The sequence below is a fragment of the Phanerochaete carnosa genome (genome assembly GCF_000300595.1).
Source record: "Phanerochaete carnosa HHB-10118-sp unplaced genomic scaffold PHACAscaffold_7, whole genome shotgun sequence".
Lineage (NCBI taxonomy): Eukaryota > Fungi > Basidiomycota > Agaricomycetes > Polyporales > Phanerochaetaceae > Phanerochaete > Phanerochaete carnosa.
This window is the reverse complement of record NW_006767634.1, coordinates 2281670-2302829: the sequence shown is the minus strand read 5'-3', so window position 1 is coordinate 2302829 and position 21160 is coordinate 2281670. Positions and strand designations below refer to the sequence as shown.

Sequence of the window (21160 nt, the reverse complement as noted above, 5' to 3'; positions counted from 1 at the left end):
AGCTTGAACTGCATTGGCCAGATTAGAGCGCACAGCCGCAACATATCACAGACTCCATGTACTTGCGATGCAATCTGGTCAATCATCTCCAGTGCAACTAGACTTTCGCATACTCATTTGTATAGTATATGTATGCTATCTGTGTAGGGCCCTTCATGGCATCAACGGCAATGTATATTGGATACTAGCCCTCAAATGACAGGTTGGTGTGAGAAGTACATGGTGAGAGTGGGTATGTTTGCCGCCAAACACCAGCGAGAGTGAATGTGTCTGCTGCCCAAGAGTGCGTATGCCGGCGAGTAATGTGTTCATGACGGAGTTGAATGTATTTGAAGGCGGTAGCTTATATATATGACGGTGGGATCTCAATTTGTATATCGCGCTAACTTTTGTGCAAGCTGCCCAGATGGGAGTTTTAGGGCGGAGCTTGATCGCATTCCGTCACCCCTCCGACCGCAACACCACCAGCCCGCCGCAGGAGAACGCAGAAAATCCTTATGCCTCCGAAGGCGAGTACAGTGAAGTGGCTGCACGGCTGATTGGCTTACCGACGCGTAGGGTTCGAAGGAGCCTGCTTGCCAAACTCAAGGTGAGACGGTCTCACTTGAAGCAAGCTGTTGCAATTGTGATGTCTCTGATACTACTATACTTTTCAGCATGCGCTTTGCAATCTTGCTTGAACAAACATACGTATACCCCAGAGAAGTGCAGTACACACATGCGCGACCTATACCAGTGCTGTGCCGAATTTTATGAGTCTACCGGCGACAAAGGCGAGTCAACGGCATGCCCCATGCCAAACGTTACCCGTCGGTGGCTTAAGTCCCATCCTCCAGATGCCGTAAAGTAAATGTGAGGCATTCGCCTCTTGAACTCGGACATCTTGCTCATCAGCCCATAGGGATCGACGTAGCTAAGTTCAAATATAACCATGTAGCGATTCAAGCGTGCAGGAACATATGGCCACATCGGGTCTGAGCGAGGCTCGTTACGGGTGACAACTTGCCAGGACGGTGTGAATCGTTCCGTCCCAAGACACGTACTTTACGATGTCCTGCGAGTGTGCTGACCAAGTCGGAGATAGTATGTGACCAAAACATGGTCAACTGAGACGCGGCGCTCATGTCTCCTTGTACGCACGAGACAAATCAAGATGTCTTTTCGGCTAAAAGAGGCGTGAATAACAATATTTTCCAAGAATAGCCCGACCTTTTCGGTGGAAAAGATGCGAGAAACTATCAGCGGAAATAGTACCAAAAGAAGGAGTACTATTTTGGAAATGTTCCTTAGTGAAAAGGCCATATATATGTGATGCAAAGAGTAATGAAAATTATCTACACTGCTCACAGATGAACCTAGGGCATTTATTTTTCACCGAAATAGGCACAAAATTTTCTCTTTACATCACAAATACACGACATTTTTACCAAGAGGTGTTTCAAATCAGTACTCTTTCTCTTAGTACTATTTCCGTTGAAGATTTTTGCATCTTTTTCTACCGAAAGGGTAAGGCTATTTTCGGAAAACGTTATTAAGTTCTTTTCACGCCTCTTTTAGCCGAAAAGATATCTTAATTTGTCTCGTGACGGTTGTACCTTGGTCTGACTCGCTACTTACTAATATGCCCTCGCTGCATACAGTCGCATTTTTCATGATGTACGCGTCATTGAGTTTACCGGAGGCCGAGGGGGGCCGAGGGCTTCCTAGCCGTGCTCCGGGGATGGTACCCGAAGCTGACTCATCGATGCCCGAGCCTCCTGCAGGGCCCTCGTCAAAAGTTCAAGACTTTGTATGTTAACAAGCTAAGTACTAGCCGAAGCAAGATCCAACCTCGGGCGGCATCTCTGCACGTATAAGGGAGGCCCTATTCAACTCTCAGGCCATTACAACATCTTTCGCCATCTCTCCTCTCGAAGTCGTCGCACGCCATGTCGCACGGAAAGCACTTTACTCTGTTTTCGCATCAAATCGGCCCCAATGGATGGCGAGTAGTTGACGCTGAAGTGACAGTATGCTTTGCTCACTGGTGTTTATTTCTAATAGGAAGGTTGAGATGGTTCTGCGCGAACTAGGACTCGATTTCGAAACCATCCACCTGAACTTTAGCGAAGGAGAGCACAAGGCTTCCGAATACACGAAGTATAACCCGAATGGCCGCATACCCGCACTTGTCGACCATCAGTATAACGACTTCGTCGTGTGGTAAGTTTTTCACTGAGGCCGCATCAACTCTGAGCTCATTAATCAGGGAATCGTGTGCCATAATCCTCTATCTGGCCGAGAAATATGATCGAGAGCATAAGATCTCCGCCGCCACCTTCGACGAGAAAATTTTGCAGACACAGTGGGTTATGTACCAGACGTCTGGCCAGGGGTGCGTTCGCAATTTATCCTTCTTGAATCTCATCTGAGTGCTCGGTCAGGCCTTACTTCGGCCAGGCCGGATGGTTTCTAGCTGTGGCTCCTCCTGAAGAGCGCAATCCCACGATTGCGGAGCGCTATCAAAAGGAGATTTTGCGTGTCTTTAGCGTTTTCGAGAGCGTTTTGTCCCAGCGCGAATGGCTTGTTGCCGGAAAGTGCACAGTTGCAGACATCGCCTTCGTTATGTAAGTCTCCACATGGACTTGAGTGATAAAGTACTAACCGGGGGCGCTTCAGTTGGAACGTCGTTGCCGTTGGGCTGCTCGTGAAGGACTACAAGGGCTTTAACTTCGAGAAGGATTTCCCCTCAACCCACAGGTGAGCAAAGGTGCCGCCGAAAAGCACATCATCTCTGAGTTGAATTATCTTAGATGGCATACTGCGCTGATCAACAGACCGGCGATCGCGGAAACTCTGAGGATTAGGGCTGAGGCCACGGAACAATTTAAGCGTCAGTGAATGGGAAGAGGTAGGCGGACGCGGAGTGTAGCACACGCGAATTCTCTATATATATACGCAGCGCAATTGTCAAACTTCGAACGAATTGTGCGGAGCCGCTCCGCTACGTTAATCTGAGACGCGTCGTGTGAGTGTCCGTCAGTACTCTGGCTTCAAACTTTGAATGAAAAGCGATTTGATGAGTAACGATGATATCTCTCGTATCTTAAATGCCGCGAGAGTAAGCAAGCCCCTTCGTACTCTTTCTTACTTCATCTTGTCTTCTGCTTCCAACCTTGCGCTTTATATACTTGTACGCTTGCTTCCGCTTGATCGCAGACAAATCATTTTGCTCCCGCCCATCCGTCTGAGTACGCAGGCTTTGGTCGGGGCGGTCGCTGCCGTTCCGATTCTCTTCGGCCGTGATCCCGGCGCAGGTCCCCGCAGGTGACGGCGGCGAGGCCCTTATCATGGGTTGGCAACAGTCGCTGACGAGCTTCGGGAAAAGCATGGTGCTCCCACGACCTCATGTCTGAGTCGGAAAATGGAAAAAAATGGAAATGTTCCCGCAGTGCCGTGTATGCATGCATGAGTGGAACATCAGCCTCGAAAACACGGACCACACCACGAGAACAGTTGCCAGCGTGTGCATCCTGTCCTCCAGCAGCCCCGATGCGAAATATGCGTACTGGTACATCGGATCGGCCGGCTGTCGCGTCGTCACCAGCACCTTCTTGCCGCTGACCACCATGAACGGCGAGTCACGACGTGCTCGGTGGGCCGGTCGGCACACCACAAGGACATTAATCGCGTAGCGGCCCCGGTTTTCGTGACCGAGAATGACGTATCCAAAAACCAGGCACGCTACTAGCACTCTGCAGCTGACCATTACTTTTAGCAGAGTCTTCGTCTACGAACACATCCGACAGGTCTGCTACTACTCTAAAGGCATTGACTTCTCCTACTGCAAACTAGCTGGGAACGGCGGAAATCTGGGCAGCAGGATCGACATGAGTAATAGCTAGATGCTCAAGATACTTGCCTACAAATGTCAGACCACAAGATACATTAGATTTGAGTGAACTCATAGCTGTTGGCGACTAGCAGAGTCGAGAAAGGCGGACTCCGCGGACGACTCGGACCTGAGACCGTCTCCTCATGGGCAGGCGCCCATGAGGAGACAAATCTTGCAAATCTCGAAGAGCCCCTGTGTCAGGAACTGGCTGACTGGATGATTGACTATGGATGATTGACTATCGACAGCCTGCTGACTATAGGCTTGAGACGATCGATTATCGACAGCCTGACTAACTGCACTGCGTCGAGTGTCAGCCCGCCCGCGCCCGAAAGCATGCTCGGGAGACGACCGAAACCACACGGGCTCGGGGTCGGGCATCATCCAAAGCGCAGTACATATATACGAGGACGAACGACTCAGGAGAGCAAGCTACTATTCCGCCGCACTCATTGTGATACGCACAGAAAGATTTCATCATGGCCGCCAGCACGCGTCGTCCGGTTATCATCATCGCCGGTGTGGGGAATGGCACGGGGACGGGAGGATGGACCGCGTGAGTCTTGTGGAGCATAGCGTGGAACAGCACTCAGGACAGGTTCTGCAGTCGCGAGTTCATCAAGCATGGATACAAGGTTGGCCTGATCGCACGGGACGAGGGAAATCTGCGCAGCCTTGCTGACGAGCTCAAGAGCCTCGGCGGAGAGGTCGGTCTGTCCACTACTATAAGCATGACACGAGCTGACCGGCGTGCTTTCTCGGCAGGCCGAGCATTTTGCGGTGTCGGCGTACGACTACGACCAGATACGCGTCGCGGTCGAATACTTCAAGCAACAGTTTGCGCAGGACGAGATCCGCGCCGCGCTTTGGAATGTCACTCAGGGGACACGGAAGCCGTTCCTCGAGATGACTCGGTCAGACATCCAGGCCGTGACCGAGGCAGACATCATTGCAGGATTTGCATTCGCGCAGGAAATAATCAAGATCTTCAAGACTCTCGAGTAAGACTTGTACCTGGCTCTGTTCTCAGTGAGCACGCCTGATTTTTCTGGCGTTTCTAGACCGAACGAGTACGGCAAGCGCGGCTTCTTGGCATTCACGAGCGCAACTGGTGCGAGACGGGGCGCGCCAAACTGCACCGTGACTGCCACTGGGAAATTTGCCGTTCGCGGGCTGTCGCAGAGTCTCGCGAAGGAGTTCAAGTTCGATGATATCCACGTACGTCTTCTCTCGCTCCCGCAGCTTGTGCCAGAGACTGAGTGGGGGGCCAGGTTTCCCATGCGATTGTCGACGCGATGATCTTGACCGAGATGTGGCGTAAACACTACGGTGACGAGTGGTACGCCGAGAAAACCAAGGACGAGACGAGCCGTGTGCATCCTGCGAGCATTGCTAGGGTAAGCATGACTGTCATTGTTGTAACAATCGCATCGGCTGAAAGACTGGCTGTAAATTAGGCATACGTCTATCTTGCTCAGCAGGATCGCTCTGCTTGGACTTGGGAATTGGACCGTAAGTTTTTCGTGCACTCTCCGAGAAAGCAAACTGACAGAATTCCTCAGTCCGTCCCTCTCACGAGAGTTGGACGTGGTAGATACGTGCAGATACACATTTGTTCTGTATTAATATCATGTTGCAATCTTTGGCCAAGGAGAGCATGGCGTCTGCTAATCGGCGCAACACCGTAACTTTAGGCTCGCAAGTCAAATCTGCTTCACTTTCCGCGCAACGATGACAATCAAGCTGAGCAGTTTATGTATTGACCACACTCTGGTTCTAGGAAAGAACGTATCTAGATCTAGCCGAGGTGTATGCATGTCCAGCTTAAAGATGTATTGACAGTGTCCAGAATCAAACTATTGCTGCACCACAGCTTCCTTCAGATACCGAAAGACGGGTCCCCCACCGGAACTCCCCTACCAGATGCGCGTCTCCAGTAAAAGGTCACTGTTGCTCTCGAGGCCGATGCACGCCTTGAGGAACGCCTCGAGCGCGTTGCGCTGGCGGTTGAGGCTGTTGACGACGTCGGTACCAGGCTTGACAAGCGGGGCCTTGAGCATGTACGAAAGGAGCGAAAGCACCGAGTACAGCGGCGCGAACTCGCCCGAGGCAGACGCGTCGCGGTACTTGACGCGCGTGAGCAGCTCGGTGAGGATCGTCAAGTCGAGGATAAGCGGAGTAGCAAGCAGGGAGTCCTGTGGCCAAGTTCAGCACCGGAGCTGATAGATGACACGAAGAAGTACATACCTCGCACTCGTTGAAGATGTTGATCGTCGAGCGACCACCGCAGAAGATCTCAGAGTAGTATTCGTCGATAGCGCGCTTGCTATCGCCGACGGCGGGAACATACTTGATAACGACAATGTGGTCAGGGTGCTCGCCCTTGGCCTCCTTGGAGCCCTTGGGAACGCCGGGTGCGGGCGGCTTGTACAGAAGCGGGTTGGCCGCGACCATGTCGTCAACGACGCTGCTCTTGCTGATCTCCTTGCTCTTGAACTGACGCTCTGCGGACAGGTTGTGCCCATCGTTGTTGCCGAGATGGTTGTATGACGCGATCGAGAGCGGCTTAATGCCGGCGTTGACGAGAAACTCGGCGAAGACAGACTTGAGCTTGGTCTGGCCGGATTTGAGATCGTCGCCACCGATGAACGACTTGTGGCGCTCCGCGAGCTCGATGACACCGGGAACAAAGGTGTTCTGGGGAGCGCCGTTCACGAAAGGCTCGCCCTCGAGAATCGCGGCGACGGCAAAAACGGTCGACGGGGACACCTCGGAGTGGGAGGTCTCAATAGCCTTGAGGATGTTGTCTGCGGTGTCATTGATGCCGGGGATTACGTCCGCGTAACGCTCTGTGTTGGCAGTCCAGAAGACGACGACGCGGTCCAGGCCATTCTCCTGCTTGAAGCGACGAATGTCGGCGCGGATGTGCTCGAGGTGCACCTGTTTGTCAGTGCCCAGGATTACGTTGTCCGCGCGGGCTTCCTGGTTGGCGGCGATGAAATCGGGATAGTAAATCGATGGAAGAGGCCTGCCGAGCTGGGCCATACGCGGAGCAACCTGGCGCTGAAGGTCCCAGTCGAGGACCTCGGCACGCTTCATCGCTTCGTCCATCGGTACGCCGGAAATGTCCCAACCGCCGAGGACGAGGTCATTGGGATGGGCCATGGGCAAGACATCGCAGACGGGGACGTGGACGTCCTTCCCGGTGGACGGGTCCATACCGAGACTGACGGTAGACGCGCGAAGCATCGAGCCGATGTAGTTCGGCTGCTGGATGCCGGACTTGGTGTGCCAAGAGATGTTGTGACGGTTAGCGAGAACGGTGGCGCAAAGCGTAGTGCCGTTGTTGCCTCCTATGCCAATCATCATGAGGCTACGAAAACGAATTAGCCTGGTGTAGGAGACGCGAAACACGAGAAAACGTACCCGGTCTTTGCAACCTTACGAGCGGTTTGAAACTCGTAGGCTTTGGAAGTAGGGGCAACGACGAACTGTCCATCGCGAACAGTCACAGCCGCACCACGGTTAACAAACTTGGAGGTAATGAACTCGTCTGAGTAGGACGTGTTCTCCGACTGCACGACGATGGGATACGGACGGCGCGTAGCAGTCGGATGAACGGGCACGAGTGACTCAAGCTCTGATTCGGGGGTGTTCAATCCGGAAGAGTAGGCGGGAGCCATTTCGGTTGAGGGTTAAGGATGAAGAGTTTGACGAAGAAACGTAGAGGGGAATCAGAACGAGAATCTTAACGCGTCCGAGCAAGTGTGTTTGGAGCCGCGGTGGGGGTTGTGAGGGCTCCCAAGCTGGTTGGAGAACATGCACGAGTTGGGGGTATGAGGTGTCGACGAAAAGTTGCGCTCCGAGATCACTGGGTGACAAAGGAGACGACGACTAAAAGCGACTGCACAAGACGAGACGAGGCTGAGAGAGGCTGGCTATTTGCTGTGGTATGGCTCTGCGAGATGCGACGTGGCAAGAGAATGCGGAACTCTCGCCAATCTGGCGACTTTATATGCGCGAGATTCGGGCGCATAAATATGAGTCATGTGACCGCTATCAGCGATGTTTCAGGGGTGGGCCATCTGTGCAGCCGGAATCGAGGGTCGCAATCAACGTCGTATGTCCGTTTCGCTCGCGTCTGACACGCCGCACGTCGGGCTCTCTAGGGCTCTCTCGACAGAGGGCTGCCCGGTGGTGCTGAGTTCTCGCAGACTGCGGCCCGTTCTTCGATGGGGGGTCAGAAGCCTCGCTGCCCTGCATCACTTCCTATCCGAGCCTATCATGGCGCATGCAGGCCATATTCTAGTGTCGTTGAATACTCAGTACCATCGTGAGCCCGCGTGTTCGCTGTGGGGAGGGTATTCTATCGCTGGTTGACCTTAGTAGTATGTGCTTGTTGGTTCTCAGGTTATCGACGCGCAATACGGCGAGCCGCAGCGTAGCCCGCGGTGCCGTGTCCCGTCGGACGTAAGCCGATGCCCCTGCACACGTTCCCAGCAAGGCAAGGGAGAAGCTGGTTGCTGTTTAAACGATTTGGGGTCTGATTGCGCGGTTGAATTGTTTGGTACAGGCGGCCAGGGACGTAAAGGTCACCGTCGTCGAGGCACTTTGCGAACGCGTACCACTGGTTGCTCATGCAAGCTAACGCAGGTCGCATCGTCCCCGGTCATCGTCAGGACACAACTTTTCCTGGTTTACTCACTGAGTGCGCTAGTGTCACCATCGGTCCGAGACGATATGCCTTCGCAGCAGCCCTGCAGATACCGCCCGCGGGCGCCGCACTTTCAATCTTGCACAGCGTCCCAAGCCCGCTTTACTTTCATTCGTTTTGTATCGCACTGCTCTTTCTGGAATGTTCGCCTGCTGTGCAGGTATTTCATAGCTGTGCGACCCTACCCACTCCACCTCTTCACAAACGGCCCTGGCCTTGCTAGACGTGTAATAGCACGCGCCTCTTCTTGCCCTCCCTGAATATGAGAAGCGAACCCGTCCGGCTTGGTCTGTACCGGCCTTCGATCTTCAGGGTCTTCACACGATATTTGACCTTGTACAACAATGTTCAGACGCATAGGTGGCAGGGAAAGTACAGAGAATTGAGCAGATATCTCCCGCAGGCTTGCGTCCTTGATAAGGCGCTTATTATGGCAGGTGGGCGTGTATCCCGCGCTACACCTCGACAGCGCCACATCCGCATCTTCCAACTTTCCCTGACTTCCGGTATCGTTTTCTGGCTTCAAAAAAGCAGTATATATGTTGTACAGTCCCAGAAATTAAAAATTAACTGCCACAGTGAGGCTCGAACTCATGACCTGGGATTATCAATTCAGTTCAAGTCTCAGAGGGGCATTTCCCATGGCCTTTTTTTGGTTCAAGTGCTCGAATGAGCAGGAGCATTTTCTTGAGGACGTCGGGGCATAAATACTAAGCCCCCACCCTTGAGCAACCGATTTTCCACTTTACCACCTGCTCACCCAACACATTTCTCATTTCAGAAATCTCCGTGATGTTCATCATGAGCTTTGAATCAAGAGAGTAGGTATAAGTACATGGTCAAAGAAAAGAAGACAGCAAGAAGAGAAAACTAAGACAAGAGGGCAAAGAGAGTAGGTATCAATAACCTCCGGCCCCCGCCCGGTATGTTCGAGTGGAGCCGAGTAGGTGGGACTCTCACTGGGCCTCAGGCCCTCAGCAATCATCTCAGGAATCAAAAAGCAGCTGCCCCAGTGAGGCTCGAACTCACGACCTTCCGATTATTTAAGCGTGTCGTATGACTGGCATTTAACAGTCGGACGCTGTAACCAACTCAGCCATGGGGCATTGAAAGTCTGTCTCTCATGTTTAGCTAAGATAGACATAGGCTTGGACTGCAAACCTTTTCTTCATGAGTACAGTCGGCAGAAAGGTTTTCGAGTTGTCAAATAATCCATAACAGCGATTGCAAAAAACTGACGCACTGCGTTTGCTTCTCTGATAAAAGCAAGGGAGCGAAGTGAGTTTTTTCATTAGTTGGCTGATTTAATTTGGCCCACCACCAAATCTCTACTTCTTGAGAGGGCGCTTGATAGCGACGTCTAGAGGCCAGTCACAATACCGATCCTTCTTGTCAGGACAAATGAGGGTATGCACTATTACAATGAGATAGCTGACATGGAGCGAGGCTCAGAGACACAGGTATTATTTAGGTGCACCAACTATCGTCCGCCCTTTATCATTCCGACGCCTGTGACACGATCCTTGCTCAGATCGGCCTCAAGGTCCATAGGACCATTAGATGGCGTCTTCGCGGTGGATACAGGTTCATCGCCACATCCACAGTCATAAGTTGCATCAAGATTCGCGCAGTCGAATTCAGGCTTTCCGAGCCGTTCGTTCACTTTGTTATGTACGGCGCATAGCCATGTAGCAGCAGATCTACGCGAGGAGGTCTAGATTCAAGCGGGCATGTGCCATGAGTTCCTGCAAAGATCACGGAGAGCACGTTGACATGCCTGTGGCGGATATTTCTGGAGCAGCTGCTGAAACTCTGCGGCGCACTCGCCACATGGGTACAATCTCGAGAGCAGGTGAAAGTAGCTGTTCAGTGCTGCTCGCTCGTCGTCTGTCGGTTCCTAGGCACACATGTCCTTGTAAGCCGAGAACACGAAGTAAGACATGCAAACGCACCTCTGGATATCGGAGAGTCATGGTGTGTCTACGAGGCATAAGCAGATGTCTCAGTTCATAGCCTTGGGAACGTACAGCAACTTCCAAGTCGCACGACCAAGTTCAGCTCTATGAACATTATGGCGCGGTTGAGCGTCAATTGTACCCATGAACTCGCGAGCAAGTACTTACTTCGCTGTCGCATTCCCAAGCTTGGGCATGATTACATTACCGTGCATACCTTCCGCCGCACTGGCGGGAAATGTGTGCAAATCCTTCTCAACACCACCCTCGCCAAAGAGGTCTCCCGTCCATGGGTCTAGATATGTTCTCGATGGCGGATGTAACAGCATGAGTGAACCGAGGAGGAACTGGTGCGCGCATGAACCACGTAGGAACCTGGAGGCTCAGTACCAGATGTGAAAGCGACCACAGCAACGGTCACGCACTAGTGCGAACGTAATCACAAGAAATGCCCTGCTAAACCGTGATATCATCTTAACTGTCCGGCGTAAATAGTGCTTTGAGGAGCGCTTCGCGAGGGTGAAGGTTGTGGGAGACGGAGACAGAGACGGGGGCGGGGACATGTACTGTAGACGCCCATAAAACGCGAGCTTTTATGAGCCCGCGCTTGGCTTGCCGTCTGCCTTCATCTTTTCCGCCCTCTCTGATATCTGTCTCAGCCTGTGCTGGGCACGTCTAGGCTGCTCGAGGACAGTCCATTAATTAGTAGTGGTAGCCCGACTCTGCGTGAGTGCCATATACAGCGGCTTGTCTGCGTTATTCAGGTTTGCAAACTGACGCTTTGCTTGGGAAATGTATATGTAGACAGAGACAGAATCGCTACGAAGGCAGACACGGGCGTATATGAAATGTCATGCCTACATCCAGTCCACCCGCGGATGACGATTCAGCTGCCGATATAGAGGTCGACGAAGACGATCAAGTCTTGCCGCCAGACCCCACTACAGTCTCGCACTACCTTGCACATCTCTATGCCCATAACAATGACGTCCGCTCACATCTCATGGGAAGCCCACAAACTATAGACGACTATGTCTGTGCCTCGTACTTTGCACCAAGCGCATATTGGACCACCCAGGAGAAGGATCAGTTCTTCCATGCGCTGTCCGTCCACTCGCGCCTTAGGCCTGACCTTATAGCCGAGGAGATTGGCACCAAGACTCTTGCGGACATCTGTACATACATTGACATGATAGAAGACGGTTTGAAGCGTAGCGGATACTCTGGGGACAGGACGACAGAGCAGATAATTCCCGAATACCTCGACTGCGAGTCCGTGCCTCGAGGAGACTTTCCGATCGCGTACGAGGTCTGTGACGAGTGGGTCGACTTCGAGGAGACGCTTGCAGAGGCGGTCATAGCTCAAGAGCCGGATATGGTCGCGGATGAGCTCAAGAAGGCGCGAGAAGAGGAAGCCCGCCAGCTCCAGCTCCAGATTCGCGCGCGCAAGGGTAGTGCTAAGCTGGCAGGCAACACCCGCGATAGGGAAGGCGAGAAGGTGCGCAAGAAGCGGTTCAAGGAGTGGCTAGAGGAGAAGGAGAAGGCTTGGAAAGAGGAGGATGCGCTGAACAGCATGGACGTCGCTTTGATGAAGACGATCGACATGCTTTTACGCGAGCGCGATGAAGCCAGAGCTTTAGTGCCGCGAGAGGGACCAGCTGGAGGCCAGGGCAACGCAGCTATGCCTGAGGCTCATCTTGTAGAGGCTAGCGACGGTTCGGTTAACCCGCCTGTCCTGCTGCCAAAGGCCTTCGACGACTTGGACGAGGAACTCATAGACCCTTCGCCTCGTGCCTCATCGTCTGCCCCGACAGTAGTACAGACATCGCAGCCTGAAGGCCTAAACCGATCGCGTTCGCCGGAGCCTTCTGCGCTCAATCCACACGATAACCTCAAGCCTCGGACGCCACCCTTCCCGCATCTCCGGCCTACTGAGAGTTCTAGTACGCTCATCGACCCAGAGCATGACATCCTTTCTGCCTCTTCTGCCGCTGCCTCCTCTGACGTCGCGCCATCTGAAGCCGAAGCGTTGCTGTCACCTGCTTCTCGCCGCCGCCTCATGAAGCGCATGTACATGCGGCGCAAGCGCGCTGAGAAGACCGGCGAGGTGGTCGATCGGAGGATCGCACGACTGAAGCCTGGTCGAAAACCGATGAAACTTCCAGGCGAGGCGGAGAACGAGAATGAGCCGACTCGCCACCCACGTCCGTCAGGCAAGCCGTTGCAGGCGAAGAAGAAGGAAGAACTCAACACCGCGGGTATCACCGCGGAGTGGCTCGAGCAGGGAAGCTTGGATCTCTTCCATTTCGGCGCGCTCTACAAGCTCATGAGGTAAGTTTGCGCGTTGTGCAGTTCTGCGGTCGGATACTGACATCTTCCGTAGGACATATCAGAGCTTACACGACGTTCCGGATGCAATCGCTTCCGAAATATCTATTCATGCCCTTCGGCTGCTTCGTGATGAGCTGGTACAATTCATCTCCCGTATTGTCCAACATGTTATCGTCTCGCGTGAACAAGAGATGAAAGCCAAGATGCACACCAAGGTGTGGCGACTGGCCGGGAATCAGGTATGCAATCTCGATACCACCCACAGTACCGCTCCGCTTATCCTGCTGTAGGTTGTAACAGCTGCCAGTGTCTCCCATGCCGTGTCGCTTCTCGGTCTCAAGCGCCACGACAAGAAAGCTCATTTTCAGAGTCTTCTACCTCGTCTGGATTTAACTGAAGAGGACTTTGTCGACAGCGAAGATGACGGCCCTAACGTGGAGCCCGTCCAACGGACGAAGAACAAGCAGAAGGCTAAAGCAGGCCCCTCGCGCGACGACATCGAGTCTGAAGGCGAAGCTACCTCTGCAACGCTTCCGCCTCTGCTGCAGGACGCACCAATACATCGCATCGTCTTCCCGCCTTTCGTGCGCCTGCCGGGCACCTCCACACAGCTGTCGGACTCGATGCTGCCATACATCCCTTGGGCGCACGGCCTGAACGCAGACGAGCCTGAAGACGTCCCGGATGTCGACGAGGAGGCCGAAGACGCGGCAGAGGCACACGAGCTGCTCCAAGAGGAGGAACTCGACAAGCGTGATCGTGCTGCGGCGAAGCTTTACGAGGACAGGCTGTTCGAGGAGCTCGGCGTGCACCAGGAAAAGAGGACCTTCACGGACGCGTTTGGAACGTGGGACGTGTCGCGCGTGGAGAAGACAGCGAGGCGTCTGTTGACTCCTGACGTGCCGGGGCCGAAGGTGGGGAGGAAGAGGAGGCGCACGAAGACGGCTGACGGGTCTGGTGCAGACAGGAAAAGGCAGAGAGTGAAGACGACGGAGTTCGTGCAGGATAGCGATGATGAAGGAGAGGATCTCGACAAAGAGGATGGAGGGACGGATGAGGATGAGAATGCAGGGAGTGGTACAAAGGATGAGGGGGAGGAGGGGGAGGGGGATGAAAATGCAGGGGCTAGTGAAGGAGCAGAGGAAGGAGAAGAGGGTGAGGGGAGCGAACAGGATGACGAGTAAGGTGGTCTCATCGCGTCACTTGCAAGCGTCGACGTACGATACTATGATTTAGTCCAGCTGCTTTCTTGGTGTACTGTACCCGTCCGTATTAATCTTTTTGTCTTTTGCATGTGGGAGCAGTTGAAGCCGCGGTACCCCTAGTCGCCACCTCAACGGTGAACGCGGTGACCATTCTCCCCTAGTCTCAACGCGTGTCGTTGCCACGCCATTCATGACGGAGACATCTGATTTGCTGGCGGCTCTCCTTGCAGATATTATGACGTCCTACGCTCCAGCATAACACGCCACTGTATAAATAGCGCGTTCACACTTTACTGCGTAGGTGAGAATTGGGCGGGAAGCGGTCGTTGCGGCCGCAGCGTTCGGCCGGCAATATGAGATCATGCCGCGACGGCGAGCAGTTCCATTTGCGTGTTGGAAGAATAAACTTAGCATTTCATCTCGAACATCATGTTCCTTGTCGATGCACGTGGTACGCGCAAGCTTAAGGTCACCAGCACGAGATAGAAGCATTGATATTGGACGACAGAAATGCGCCAATGATTAGGGAAAATACTAGCATTGAGCTAGAGAGGTCTAGCTAGACGCTACTCTGTAGATCCAGCACAAAATACGGAGTGGCGCGTCGCGCGAGAGGGGTGTAGTAACGTGGGAATTATTAGACTAGATATGGCTAGTGTCATCAAAGTGATAGGAACATAGAATTTATTATGCCCATCACGCTCATGTGGCTCGAACCACGCTGTTGACGGCAGTGACCGCGCTGGCCTTGTCCCTCTTCGTCGCGTACGACGAGCTCGACATCGGCCCCCACCTCTCCGTTGGCAGCGCTCGCAGTGCCCTTCCAGTCGACTCCGACGTCAGGGACGCACCACGGACGAAACAATCCGTCAGCAGCGAGCATACAGTGAAGCGACAAACGCTGCGGCGGTGATACTCTGGGATTCTTAGCTCGGCCACCCTCGAGCCGAGGTCACAAGCTTGGGAGTTTGTTTTCTGAGCCTTCTTCCAAGCACGGGAACCCTTAGTTCCATTCCAAGACTCAGCGCTCAGTCTTCGAGGCTTTCCGTTCCTCAACGACCAGCCCAACACGGCCAGGACACTCTTTTCCTCCTAGAGCTGCCGCTCTGCTCAGTTCTACCCCTCAAGGACACCAACAGATTTTTTTTTGTCGTTACCTGTCTTGCGGTTCTTGAATCATCGTGCAGACTTAGCGCCGATACGATGTCGAACCACCAGTATGCGGAGGTGCCTTCGGGCTCCAGACCAGTGACCACGACGGATAGCGACTTCGACGCCTATGGGACACCCACCGCCGGTACGCCTATCGTCGCCCCGATGCCTCTTGGTCACGATGGTATGCCAGCACCAGTGCCCTCGGCCTTCTCCCTGTCCTCGACGACTACCCCCCGGGATTCCACTTATAATCCCTATGGTGAGCCTATGGGCACGCCGAATAACAATTCTGCACCCTTGCTGCAGCATTCACCAGCTGATGCGATGTATGGCTCGGGCGGAAAGGAGGCCACATATCTAAGCGCAGGGCGCAAGCGACCATTCTACAAGCGACCTTGGTTCTACTTGCTGCTAGTCGTGGCAGTGGTCGTCATCGCTTTGGCTGTTGCACTGCCTGTGACGTTAATTCACAAGCACGATGGCTCCAGCGCATCTGGCGGATCATCGAGTGGCGGAGGCGGCAGCGGGGGTGGTGGTGGTGGTGGTGGTGGTGGTAAAGGTTCTACGGCTCTCGCGACATCTGGCGGCAATGGGAGCACTATTACGACGGATGACGGATCCACGTTCGTTTACAACAACCCGTATGGCGGATTCTGTGAGTGCTAACTGTGATGTGCGTCATACGATTGGAGCCCTAAAGTGCGCAATCCACCAGGGGTGTCCGATCCTTCAAACCCGTTCAACAACAGCGCCAGGCCTAACAGCTGGACTCCGCCCATTAGCGGGGCATGGACTTGGGGTCAAGATCACATCTTCGGGTACGCAGCGCATCACCTCGAGAATACAGAATGAATAACATACCTTTCAATAGCGTCAATCTCGGTGGTCTTTTCGTCCTGGAGCCATTCATTGTTCCATCCCTGTTCCAATCGTACCCGAGTGCCGTCGACGAATGGACGCTGTCAGAAGCGATCGTAGCTGCGTAAGTCCTTGCCCCTTCACGCGGGCACTCTACTGACAAACTACTTGTTACGCCATTCAGAGGGCAGAATCTCACTCAAGTTTTGGAGGACCACTACAGCACTTTCATTCAGGAGGAGGATATTGCGCAAATTGCTGGTGCTGGCCTCAACTGGATCCGCTTGCCTATCCCCTTCTGGGCAATTGAGGCATGGCAAGATGTCGGTGTTGACCCTGGGTCGACCACTCCCGTTGCCGAACCGTTCCTGGCTAAGGTCTGCTGGCAGTAAGAGTCTTTCGAGTAAATGGTGCGCATAACGCTGAGTATATGCGGCCAACTAGGTATATATTGCGCGTCCTAGCTTGGTGCCGCAAGTATGGTCTTCGTGTCAACCTTGACCTGCACACCATTCCTGGTTCTCAAAATGGTTTGTTTGCTATTGCGCTATCGCTGGCGTTTTGTCTGATGTTCTGTCTTCCAGGTTACAACCACTCCGGCAGACTTGGCCAAGTCAACTTCATGGCGGGCATTATGGGCTACGCTAACGCGCAGCGTGCTCTCGACTATATTCGTACGATCACGGAGTTCGTCAGCCAGCCCGAGTACATCGACCTCATCCCAGTTTTCAGCATCGTCAACGAGGCTCTTGTCTCCACCATTGGCATAGACCAAATAACGAGCTTCTACCTGCAGGCACATGACATGATTCGCGGTATCACCGGTCTTGGCGAGGGCAATGGCCCCTTCATAGTCATCCATGACGGCTTCTTGGGCATCAACACTTGGTCAGACTTTCTCCAGGGCTCAGACCGCATTATGATAGACACGCACCCGTACTTCGCCTTCGATGGCCAACCCAACAATGCTCCCATCGACCAGCCACTCCAGGGTAGCTCAGTCCAAGGCCAGTTCGGCGGACCCTGGCCCATGCAGGCGTGCAATGCGTGGGCTGCGAGCATGAACCAGAGGTACGTCGAATTCTCCATCCCCTCGCTCTCGTGCTCACTGTGCATTTACAGTCGTGAAAATTTCGGTGTCACAATTGCAGGCGAGTTCAGTAACGGGATCAACGACTGCGGTTTGTGGGTGCGCGGCGTCAATATTACCCCGTCGTACGCTGGCAACTGCACTGAGTTCAGTAACGCCGATCTCTGGACCGACGAGATTAAGAACGGCTTCCTGAACTTCCAGCTTGCGAGCATGGACGCTCTCCGGGACTGGTTCTTCTGGACTTGGAAGGTTCGCAGCTTCCTTCCTCGGTCGCTGTTCGTTGTCTGACTGCAGCCCGTAGATTGGCAATGACTCGACCGGCTCGGTGCAATCACCTCTCTGGTCCTACCAGCTCGGACTGCAGGGCGGCTGGATCCCGCCTGACCCTCGTGTGGCTCTCGGTACCTGCCAAGCTCTTGGTGTCGACACGCCCCAGTTCAACGGCAGCTTCCAGCCGTGGCAGACGGGCGGCCCCGGCGCAGGCACCATCGTCCCGTCTTCAACCTCGCAATTTGGCCTGTTCCCACCCACGAGCATCGCTGGCGTGCCCGCAGGCCAGGTCAACCTCATCCCGACGTACACCTCGAGCCGCGGGCCGCTGACGCTCCCGCCGCCGACATTTACCGCGACGGTCACGGTTAGCACCGGCGACGGCTGGTTCGACACTGCGGATACGGCACAGTACGTCACAGCGGTGGCGAACTGTGAGTACCCCGACGCGTGGAGCGCGCAGAACAGTCCGGTCCCTGCGACTGCGTGTGGCGCGATGTCGGCGCTCGGCGGCGCAGCCCCTGTTACCACCACCCCCGTGGCCACCCCCGCAGTCCCTCCCGCTGCCACCACTGCTCCCCAGCCGACTGCACCCGGTGCCGTTCTAACGTCGATCTCGAGTACAGCCCCCGCCGTCTCCAGGACTACTTCGGGCGCAGGAGCTGTGACGACTAGCACGAGCGTGCCTGTCGTCCCTCCTGCTGCTACCGTGCGAAGGTAATCTTGGTGGCTTCATATCTTTATCAAAACGAACTGTGCTCTTTGGACCGTCCTTTTTTTGTTTATGGACCCTCTGAGACCTGAACTGATACCAGACTATTTGATTCCACACTGAAAGACTCAACTGTCTTTTTACCTTCGCCGCCTAGCAGTGTCTCGAACTTGTCTATACACGTCCTTGTTTTTCCAGTGGACTATCTCGCCCTTGCGGCGCTAAAGATCCTGTGCGGTCTCCCTATGTATATCTACCACACTATACTGTACACCCATGCACTATATATAATCGTGCAACTAGTTCAACGTAGATGAACAACCGCACATCAACGAGATCGCTGTGACCCAGGCCGCGTGTGTTTACTGCCTCTTCCTACCCTTGCGCCGCTCTGGACCAGCAGACCCGCCATTTGCAAATTTTGGCGCACACTCTGGACAGTACCACTGATCAGGCAGTGGCGGTTTGAGGTTGACGCAATTAAGATGGAACTAAACGACTAAAATCAGCACCCTTGCGACGGAAAGGACATCACAGAGACAACGCACCCATTGATACCGACAGTCCTCGTTGTCGCAGCCGACCATCTCGCCGTAGGATAACTTCTGGCAGAAGCAGTAAACCTGCTCGTCCTCCTGGTCGCCGTTCTCTTCCATCGCCTCGTCTTCGACATCGTCCTCGCCTTCCGCGTCCTCGTCCGCCTCTGGCCCGACAGACGCCGTCGCGCGTCGCCCGCGCCCTGTCATGACCTGCTGGCCAAGGCGCGAGCGTTGCCCTGCGGCACCAGTTCCTGTCGCGGGGGGCACCGTTGCGGGGGCGGGGCTCGGAAGCTTGATGGACCCTGCAGAGGCAGTCCCGCCCAGCCGACGCTCTGCAGGCGACAATTGATTCAACCGTATAACGCGTGAAGCGCCTAACTTACTCTTCTGCGGAGGCCCTGCCTGCACAGTGCTGCTGACAGGCGTCGAAGGGGTCTCCGGTATCGCGATCGCACTCCGGAGGCTCTCGTTGAGCTGCGCGACGGGGTTCCGCGACGCGCCGTAGTAGTAGTACGCTGGCGTCGGATCAACGGGCGGCTCGCCCTGGAGCGCGAGCATTTTGCCGAGGTCACGATCGAGCCGGGCTTGCGCGCGTGCGACGAGCTGCACGACGCGCTGCGCGAGCTGCTCCTTCTCGAAGCTCAGCTGGTCAATCTCGGCGTATTGCGCGGACACAATGGACGGGATCGACACGTCCTTTGCAGTCAGCTGCTGGCCCGGGGGTGCACGCAGAGAGTGTCGGACGTATTTTGCGCCCTCTTTCTGAATCTCGCTGTGTAGCTCTAAGAGGCATGAATCAGCATGGAGAAGCACAGCAATCAAGGCGCCGCATACCTTGTGCTCGCGTGTCCTTAACTTTCATTTCGGACAAAAGAAACTGTACCTCAGCAGGCAAGTTCTCAAGACCTAAAAAAGAATGAGATGAAATGACGTGATAATAACATATTCGTCGCAGGACTTACTGTAGATATATTCGGCAGCAACGGTGGCGGCCTCTTCAAGATTTGTAGAGCTCATGCTGGGTCGGACAGACCAGCAGATAAATCCAAAATGGTATCTATCGCGATCCTAAGAGTTGTTGTTGGAGCTTAATGTAAGAATTAGCTTGATTTGTGAGCTGTGAACGGGTTCCGCTTACCGAGACCGTGGTGGTTTGAGGCAACTTAGTAAGCGCCATGAACCGCGGCGGAGCGCATCATTTGATGCGCCTGAGATGCCAAATTTGGAAAAGTCGGTAACAGTTTTCAATAGCCTCATGCTGAGCACACAAGTTAGATAGATGAATAATATTAATGCTCCTTGTACGGGCGAAAATCCATCGACAATGGTAGCTACGGATATCTGGAGAATACATCCTCGAACTTTTCAAACGTCTCTCGTCCCAAGACCGCGAATACGATGCGGTCAAACGACTTTCGGAACCTTGAGCTCTCTTCTAACAGTAACTCTGCCCAGATGCTAGCCACTGTCTCAACATTGTTACGGAATACACCAGTCCCAAAGCTACCGAGGACGATATGCCGCACTCCTTGGCTTTCGAAGAGGTAGAGGATCCTACCCATGCGCTCCTTCATCGCCTTCGCGATCTTCTCTTCCTCCGCAGGCCCTGCATCACTCCCCTTGAATGACCGCACCACACCCGCATTGACGGCTGCGCTTGTGAGGACATCAATGGCGAGCGGTTCGAGCCAGCCGCCCTGATCATCACGGAAGACGAGCACGCCAGGCGAGTAAATCATGGCATGCGAATAGTAGCCCTTCTTTTGGTCACGGTTGTGCAATGTGTAGAACTCTTGTGCGACGCGTGTCATGAGTGTCGGGTAGAGCGTTGATGAGCGTGCGATGGACTCTTCTTGTGCCTTTGAGCCCTTGAGGAAGCCACCACCGGGCCTCTTGGCAGAGGCAAAGTTGAGAACACCGATCTTTGGACGTGGGGTCACGCCAGTGTGGTCGTTTGCGAGAAGGCGTGCGCCCTCCAGTGTGGATATCTCGAGGAGAGATATCCGTGCTGGATCTTGTTCAGGTTGCGAGCCAGAAGCCCATGTAGAGAGCAGCGACTCTGGGGCATAGTAGCGTGTGTTCTGCTTCGAGGCGGCGAGAGGGCTCTTCAAGTCGTACCGAAGATACGAGCCGTGCTCTATCGCATCTATCGTAGCGGCAGCAATGTCCATGAGAGCCTTCTTCATTGGATCCCTCGAGCTGTCTTCCATCGATGCTTCACGGCTGGGCGACATTCTCCTGATACCCAGACTACGGATATATCTGCATACCCTCTTTTTCAGCTTCATCCTAAGCGTATACATGCAGGTACAAACCAAGATTGGTGAGGAAGCCTGTGAGCATGATGATCGTGTGCAACCTTCATATATGCGCGCGCCTGTGCGCACTGGGCACGGGACTGACTCCGTCGGTCGGTGCCGTCGACGTTCACAACCATGAGCACCTTCCACCGGC

The 21160-nt window shown here is 54.2% G+C and overlaps 10 protein-coding genes and 1 non-coding gene across 11 annotated transcripts; 6 read left to right on the top strand and 5 right to left on the bottom strand.

Moving 5' to 3' along the window:
* The first annotated feature begins 408 nt into the window (after positions 1–408).
* PHACADRAFT_148383 (uncharacterized protein) lies at positions 409–1111 on the top strand. The gene has a single exon (XM_007398275.1). It carries the CDS (start codon positions 629–631, stop codon positions 848–850), a length of 222 nt encoding a protein of 73 aa, XP_007398337.1. The 5' UTR covers positions 409–628; the 3' UTR covers positions 851–1111.
* Positions 1112–2042: 931 nt separating this feature from the next.
* Positions 2043–2992, top strand: PHACADRAFT_260122 (uncharacterized protein). The gene is made up of 5 exons (XM_007398274.1): positions 2043–2202; positions 2249–2374; positions 2424–2606; positions 2659–2739; positions 2793–2992. The coding sequence occupies exons 1-5, from the start codon at positions 2054–2056 to the stop codon at positions 2878–2880; spliced, it is 627 nt and encodes a 208-aa protein (XP_007398336.1). The 5' UTR covers positions 2043–2053; the 3' UTR covers positions 2881–2992.
* Positions 2993–4244: 1252 nt separating this feature from the next.
* PHACADRAFT_148375 (uncharacterized protein) lies at positions 4245–5518 on the top strand. Its single transcript, XM_007398273.1, has 7 exons — positions 4245–4430; positions 4482–4581; positions 4640–4875; positions 4936–5092; positions 5146–5271; positions 5332–5386; positions 5437–5518. The coding sequence occupies exons 1-7, from the start codon at positions 4354–4356 to the stop codon at positions 5466–5468; spliced, it is 783 nt and encodes a 260-aa protein (XP_007398335.1). The 5' UTR covers positions 4245–4353; the 3' UTR covers positions 5469–5518.
* Positions 5519–5614: 96 nt separating this feature from the next.
* PHACADRAFT_260121 (uncharacterized protein) lies at positions 5615–7820 on the bottom strand. The gene is made up of 3 exons (XM_007398272.1): positions 7301–7820; positions 6122–7247; positions 5615–6069 (listed from the first exon to the last, which is right to left on the bottom strand). The coding sequence occupies exons 1-3, from the start codon at positions 7555–7557 to the stop codon at positions 5791–5793; spliced, it is 1662 nt and encodes a 553-aa protein (XP_007398334.1). The 5' UTR covers positions 7558–7820; the 3' UTR covers positions 5615–5790.
* A 1772-nt stretch (positions 7821–9592) lies between these two features.
* PHACADRAFT_t107 lies at positions 9593–9694 on the bottom strand. The gene has a single exon. It is a non-coding gene; the product is annotated as a tRNA-Asn (tRNA).
* Positions 9695–9979: 285 nt separating this feature from the next.
* PHACADRAFT_260119 (uncharacterized protein) lies at positions 9980–11074 on the bottom strand. Its single transcript, XM_007398271.1, has 6 exons — positions 10969–11074; positions 10712–10890; positions 10616–10648; positions 10541–10568; positions 10366–10485; positions 9980–10302 (listed from the first exon to the last, which is right to left on the bottom strand). Exons 1-6 carry the CDS (start codon positions 11014–11016, stop codon positions 10069–10071), a joined length of 642 nt encoding a protein of 213 aa, XP_007398333.1. The 5' UTR covers positions 11017–11074; the 3' UTR covers positions 9980–10068.
* A 267-nt stretch (positions 11075–11341) lies between these two features.
* Positions 11342–12891, top strand: PHACADRAFT_260117 (uncharacterized protein; the record flags this gene model as incomplete). Its single annotated transcript, XM_007398270.1, has 1 exon — positions 11342–12891. A coding segment is annotated over exon 1 (1477 nt), but the record flags the coding sequence as incomplete, so codon positions are not given.
* Positions 12892–12917: 26 nt separating this feature from the next.
* On the top strand, positions 12918–14143 carry PHACADRAFT_260116 (uncharacterized protein). Its single transcript, XM_007398269.1, has one exon. The coding sequence runs from the start codon at positions 13498–13500 to the stop codon at positions 14056–14058; it is 561 nt and encodes a 186-aa protein (XP_007398331.1). The 5' UTR covers positions 12918–13497; the 3' UTR covers positions 14059–14143.
* A 684-nt stretch (positions 14144–14827) lies between these two features.
* Positions 14828–18464, top strand: PHACADRAFT_260114 (glycoside hydrolase family 5 protein). Its single transcript, XM_007398268.1, has 8 exons — positions 14828–15889; positions 15950–16052; positions 16106–16216; positions 16277–16480; positions 16537–16622; positions 16677–17163; positions 17215–17434; positions 17487–18464. Exons 1-8 carry the CDS (start codon positions 15283–15285, stop codon positions 18174–18176), a joined length of 2508 nt encoding a protein of 835 aa, XP_007398330.1. The 5' UTR covers positions 14828–15282; the 3' UTR covers positions 18177–18464.
* Positions 18465–18529: 65 nt separating this feature from the next.
* Positions 18530–19723, bottom strand: PHACADRAFT_163954 (uncharacterized protein; the record flags this gene model as incomplete). The annotated part of the gene is made up of 4 exons (XM_007398267.1): positions 18530–18658; positions 18716–19488; positions 19541–19612; positions 19669–19723. The coding sequence occupies 4 exons, from the start codon at positions 19721–19723 to the stop codon at positions 18530–18532; spliced, it is 1029 nt and encodes a 342-aa protein (XP_007398329.1).
* A 252-nt stretch (positions 19724–19975) lies between these two features.
* On the bottom strand, positions 19976–21083 carry PHACADRAFT_260111 (uncharacterized protein). The gene has a single exon (XM_007398266.1). The coding sequence runs from the start codon at positions 20938–20940 to the stop codon at positions 20038–20040; it is 903 nt and encodes a 300-aa protein (XP_007398328.1). The 5' UTR covers positions 20941–21083; the 3' UTR covers positions 19976–20037.
* Between the last annotated feature and the right edge of the window lie 77 nt (positions 21084–21160).

Excerpts from the sequence above, each read along its gene's own strand:
- PHACADRAFT_148383 (XM_007398275.1), top strand. The coding sequence starts at position 629 with ATGTCTCTGATACTACTATACTTTTCAGCATGCGCTTTGCAATCTTGC.
- PHACADRAFT_260122 (XM_007398274.1), top strand. The coding sequence starts at position 2,054 with ATGGTTCTGCGCGAACTAGGACTCGATTTCGAAACCATCCACCTGAAC. Across the intron at positions 2,375-2,423 it reads TACCAGACGTCTGGCCAGGG|GCCTTACTTCGGCCAGGCCG; the intron begins GTGCGTTCGCAA and ends GTGCTCGGTCAG. Across the intron at positions 2,607-2,658 it reads GCAGACATCGCCTTCGTTAT|TTGGAACGTCGTTGCCGTTG; the intron begins GTAAGTCTCCAC and ends GGGGCGCTTCAG.
- PHACADRAFT_148375 (XM_007398273.1), top strand. The coding sequence starts at position 4,354 with ATGGCCGCCAGCACGCGTCGTCCGGTTATCATCATCGCCGGTGTGGGG. Across the intron at positions 5,272-5,331 it reads ATCCTGCGAGCATTGCTAGG|GCATACGTCTATCTTGCTCA; the intron begins GTAAGCATGACT and ends GCTGTAAATTAG. Across the intron at positions 5,387-5,436 it reads TTGGACTTGGGAATTGGACC|TCCGTCCCTCTCACGAGAGT; the intron begins GTAAGTTTTTCG and ends AGAATTCCTCAG.
- PHACADRAFT_260121 (XM_007398272.1), bottom strand. The coding sequence starts at position 7,557 with ATGGCTCCCGCCTACTCTTCCGGATTGAACACCCCCGAATCAGAGCTT. Across the intron at positions 7,248-7,300 it reads CGTAAGGTTGCAAAGACCGG|CCTCATGATGATTGGCATAG; the intron begins GTACGTTTTCTC and ends TCGTTTTCGTAG. Across the intron at positions 6,070-6,121 it reads ACATCTTCAACGAGTGCGAG|GACTCCCTGCTTGCTACTCC; the intron begins GTATGTACTTCT and ends ACTTGGCCACAG.
- PHACADRAFT_260119 (XM_007398271.1), bottom strand. The coding sequence starts at position 11,016 with ATGATATCACGGTTTAGCAGGGCATTTCTTGTGATTACGTTCGCACTA. Across the intron at positions 10,891-10,968 it reads TTGTGATTACGTTCGCACTA|TTCCTCCTCGGTTCACTCAT; the intron begins GTGCGTGACCGT and ends TGCGCGCACCAG. Across the intron at positions 10,303-10,365 it reads TCCAGAAATATCCGCCACAG|ACCTCCTCGCGTAGATCTGC; the intron begins GCATGTCAACGT and ends GCTTGAATCTAG.
- PHACADRAFT_260116 (XM_007398269.1), top strand. The coding sequence starts at position 13,498 with ATGCTGCCATACATCCCTTGGGCGCACGGCCTGAACGCAGACGAGCCT.
- PHACADRAFT_260114 (XM_007398268.1), top strand. The coding sequence starts at position 15,283 with ATGTCGAACCACCAGTATGCGGAGGTGCCTTCGGGCTCCAGACCAGTG. Across the intron at positions 16,217-16,276 it reads TCAGAAGCGATCGTAGCTGC|AGGGCAGAATCTCACTCAAG; the intron begins GTAAGTCCTTGC and ends TACGCCATTCAG. Across the intron at positions 17,164-17,214 it reads GCTGCGAGCATGAACCAGAG|TCGTGAAAATTTCGGTGTCA; the intron begins GTACGTCGAATT and ends GTGCATTTACAG.
- PHACADRAFT_260111 (XM_007398266.1), bottom strand. The coding sequence starts at position 20,940 with ATGTCGCCCAGCCGTGAAGCATCGATGGAAGACAGCTCGAGGGATCCA.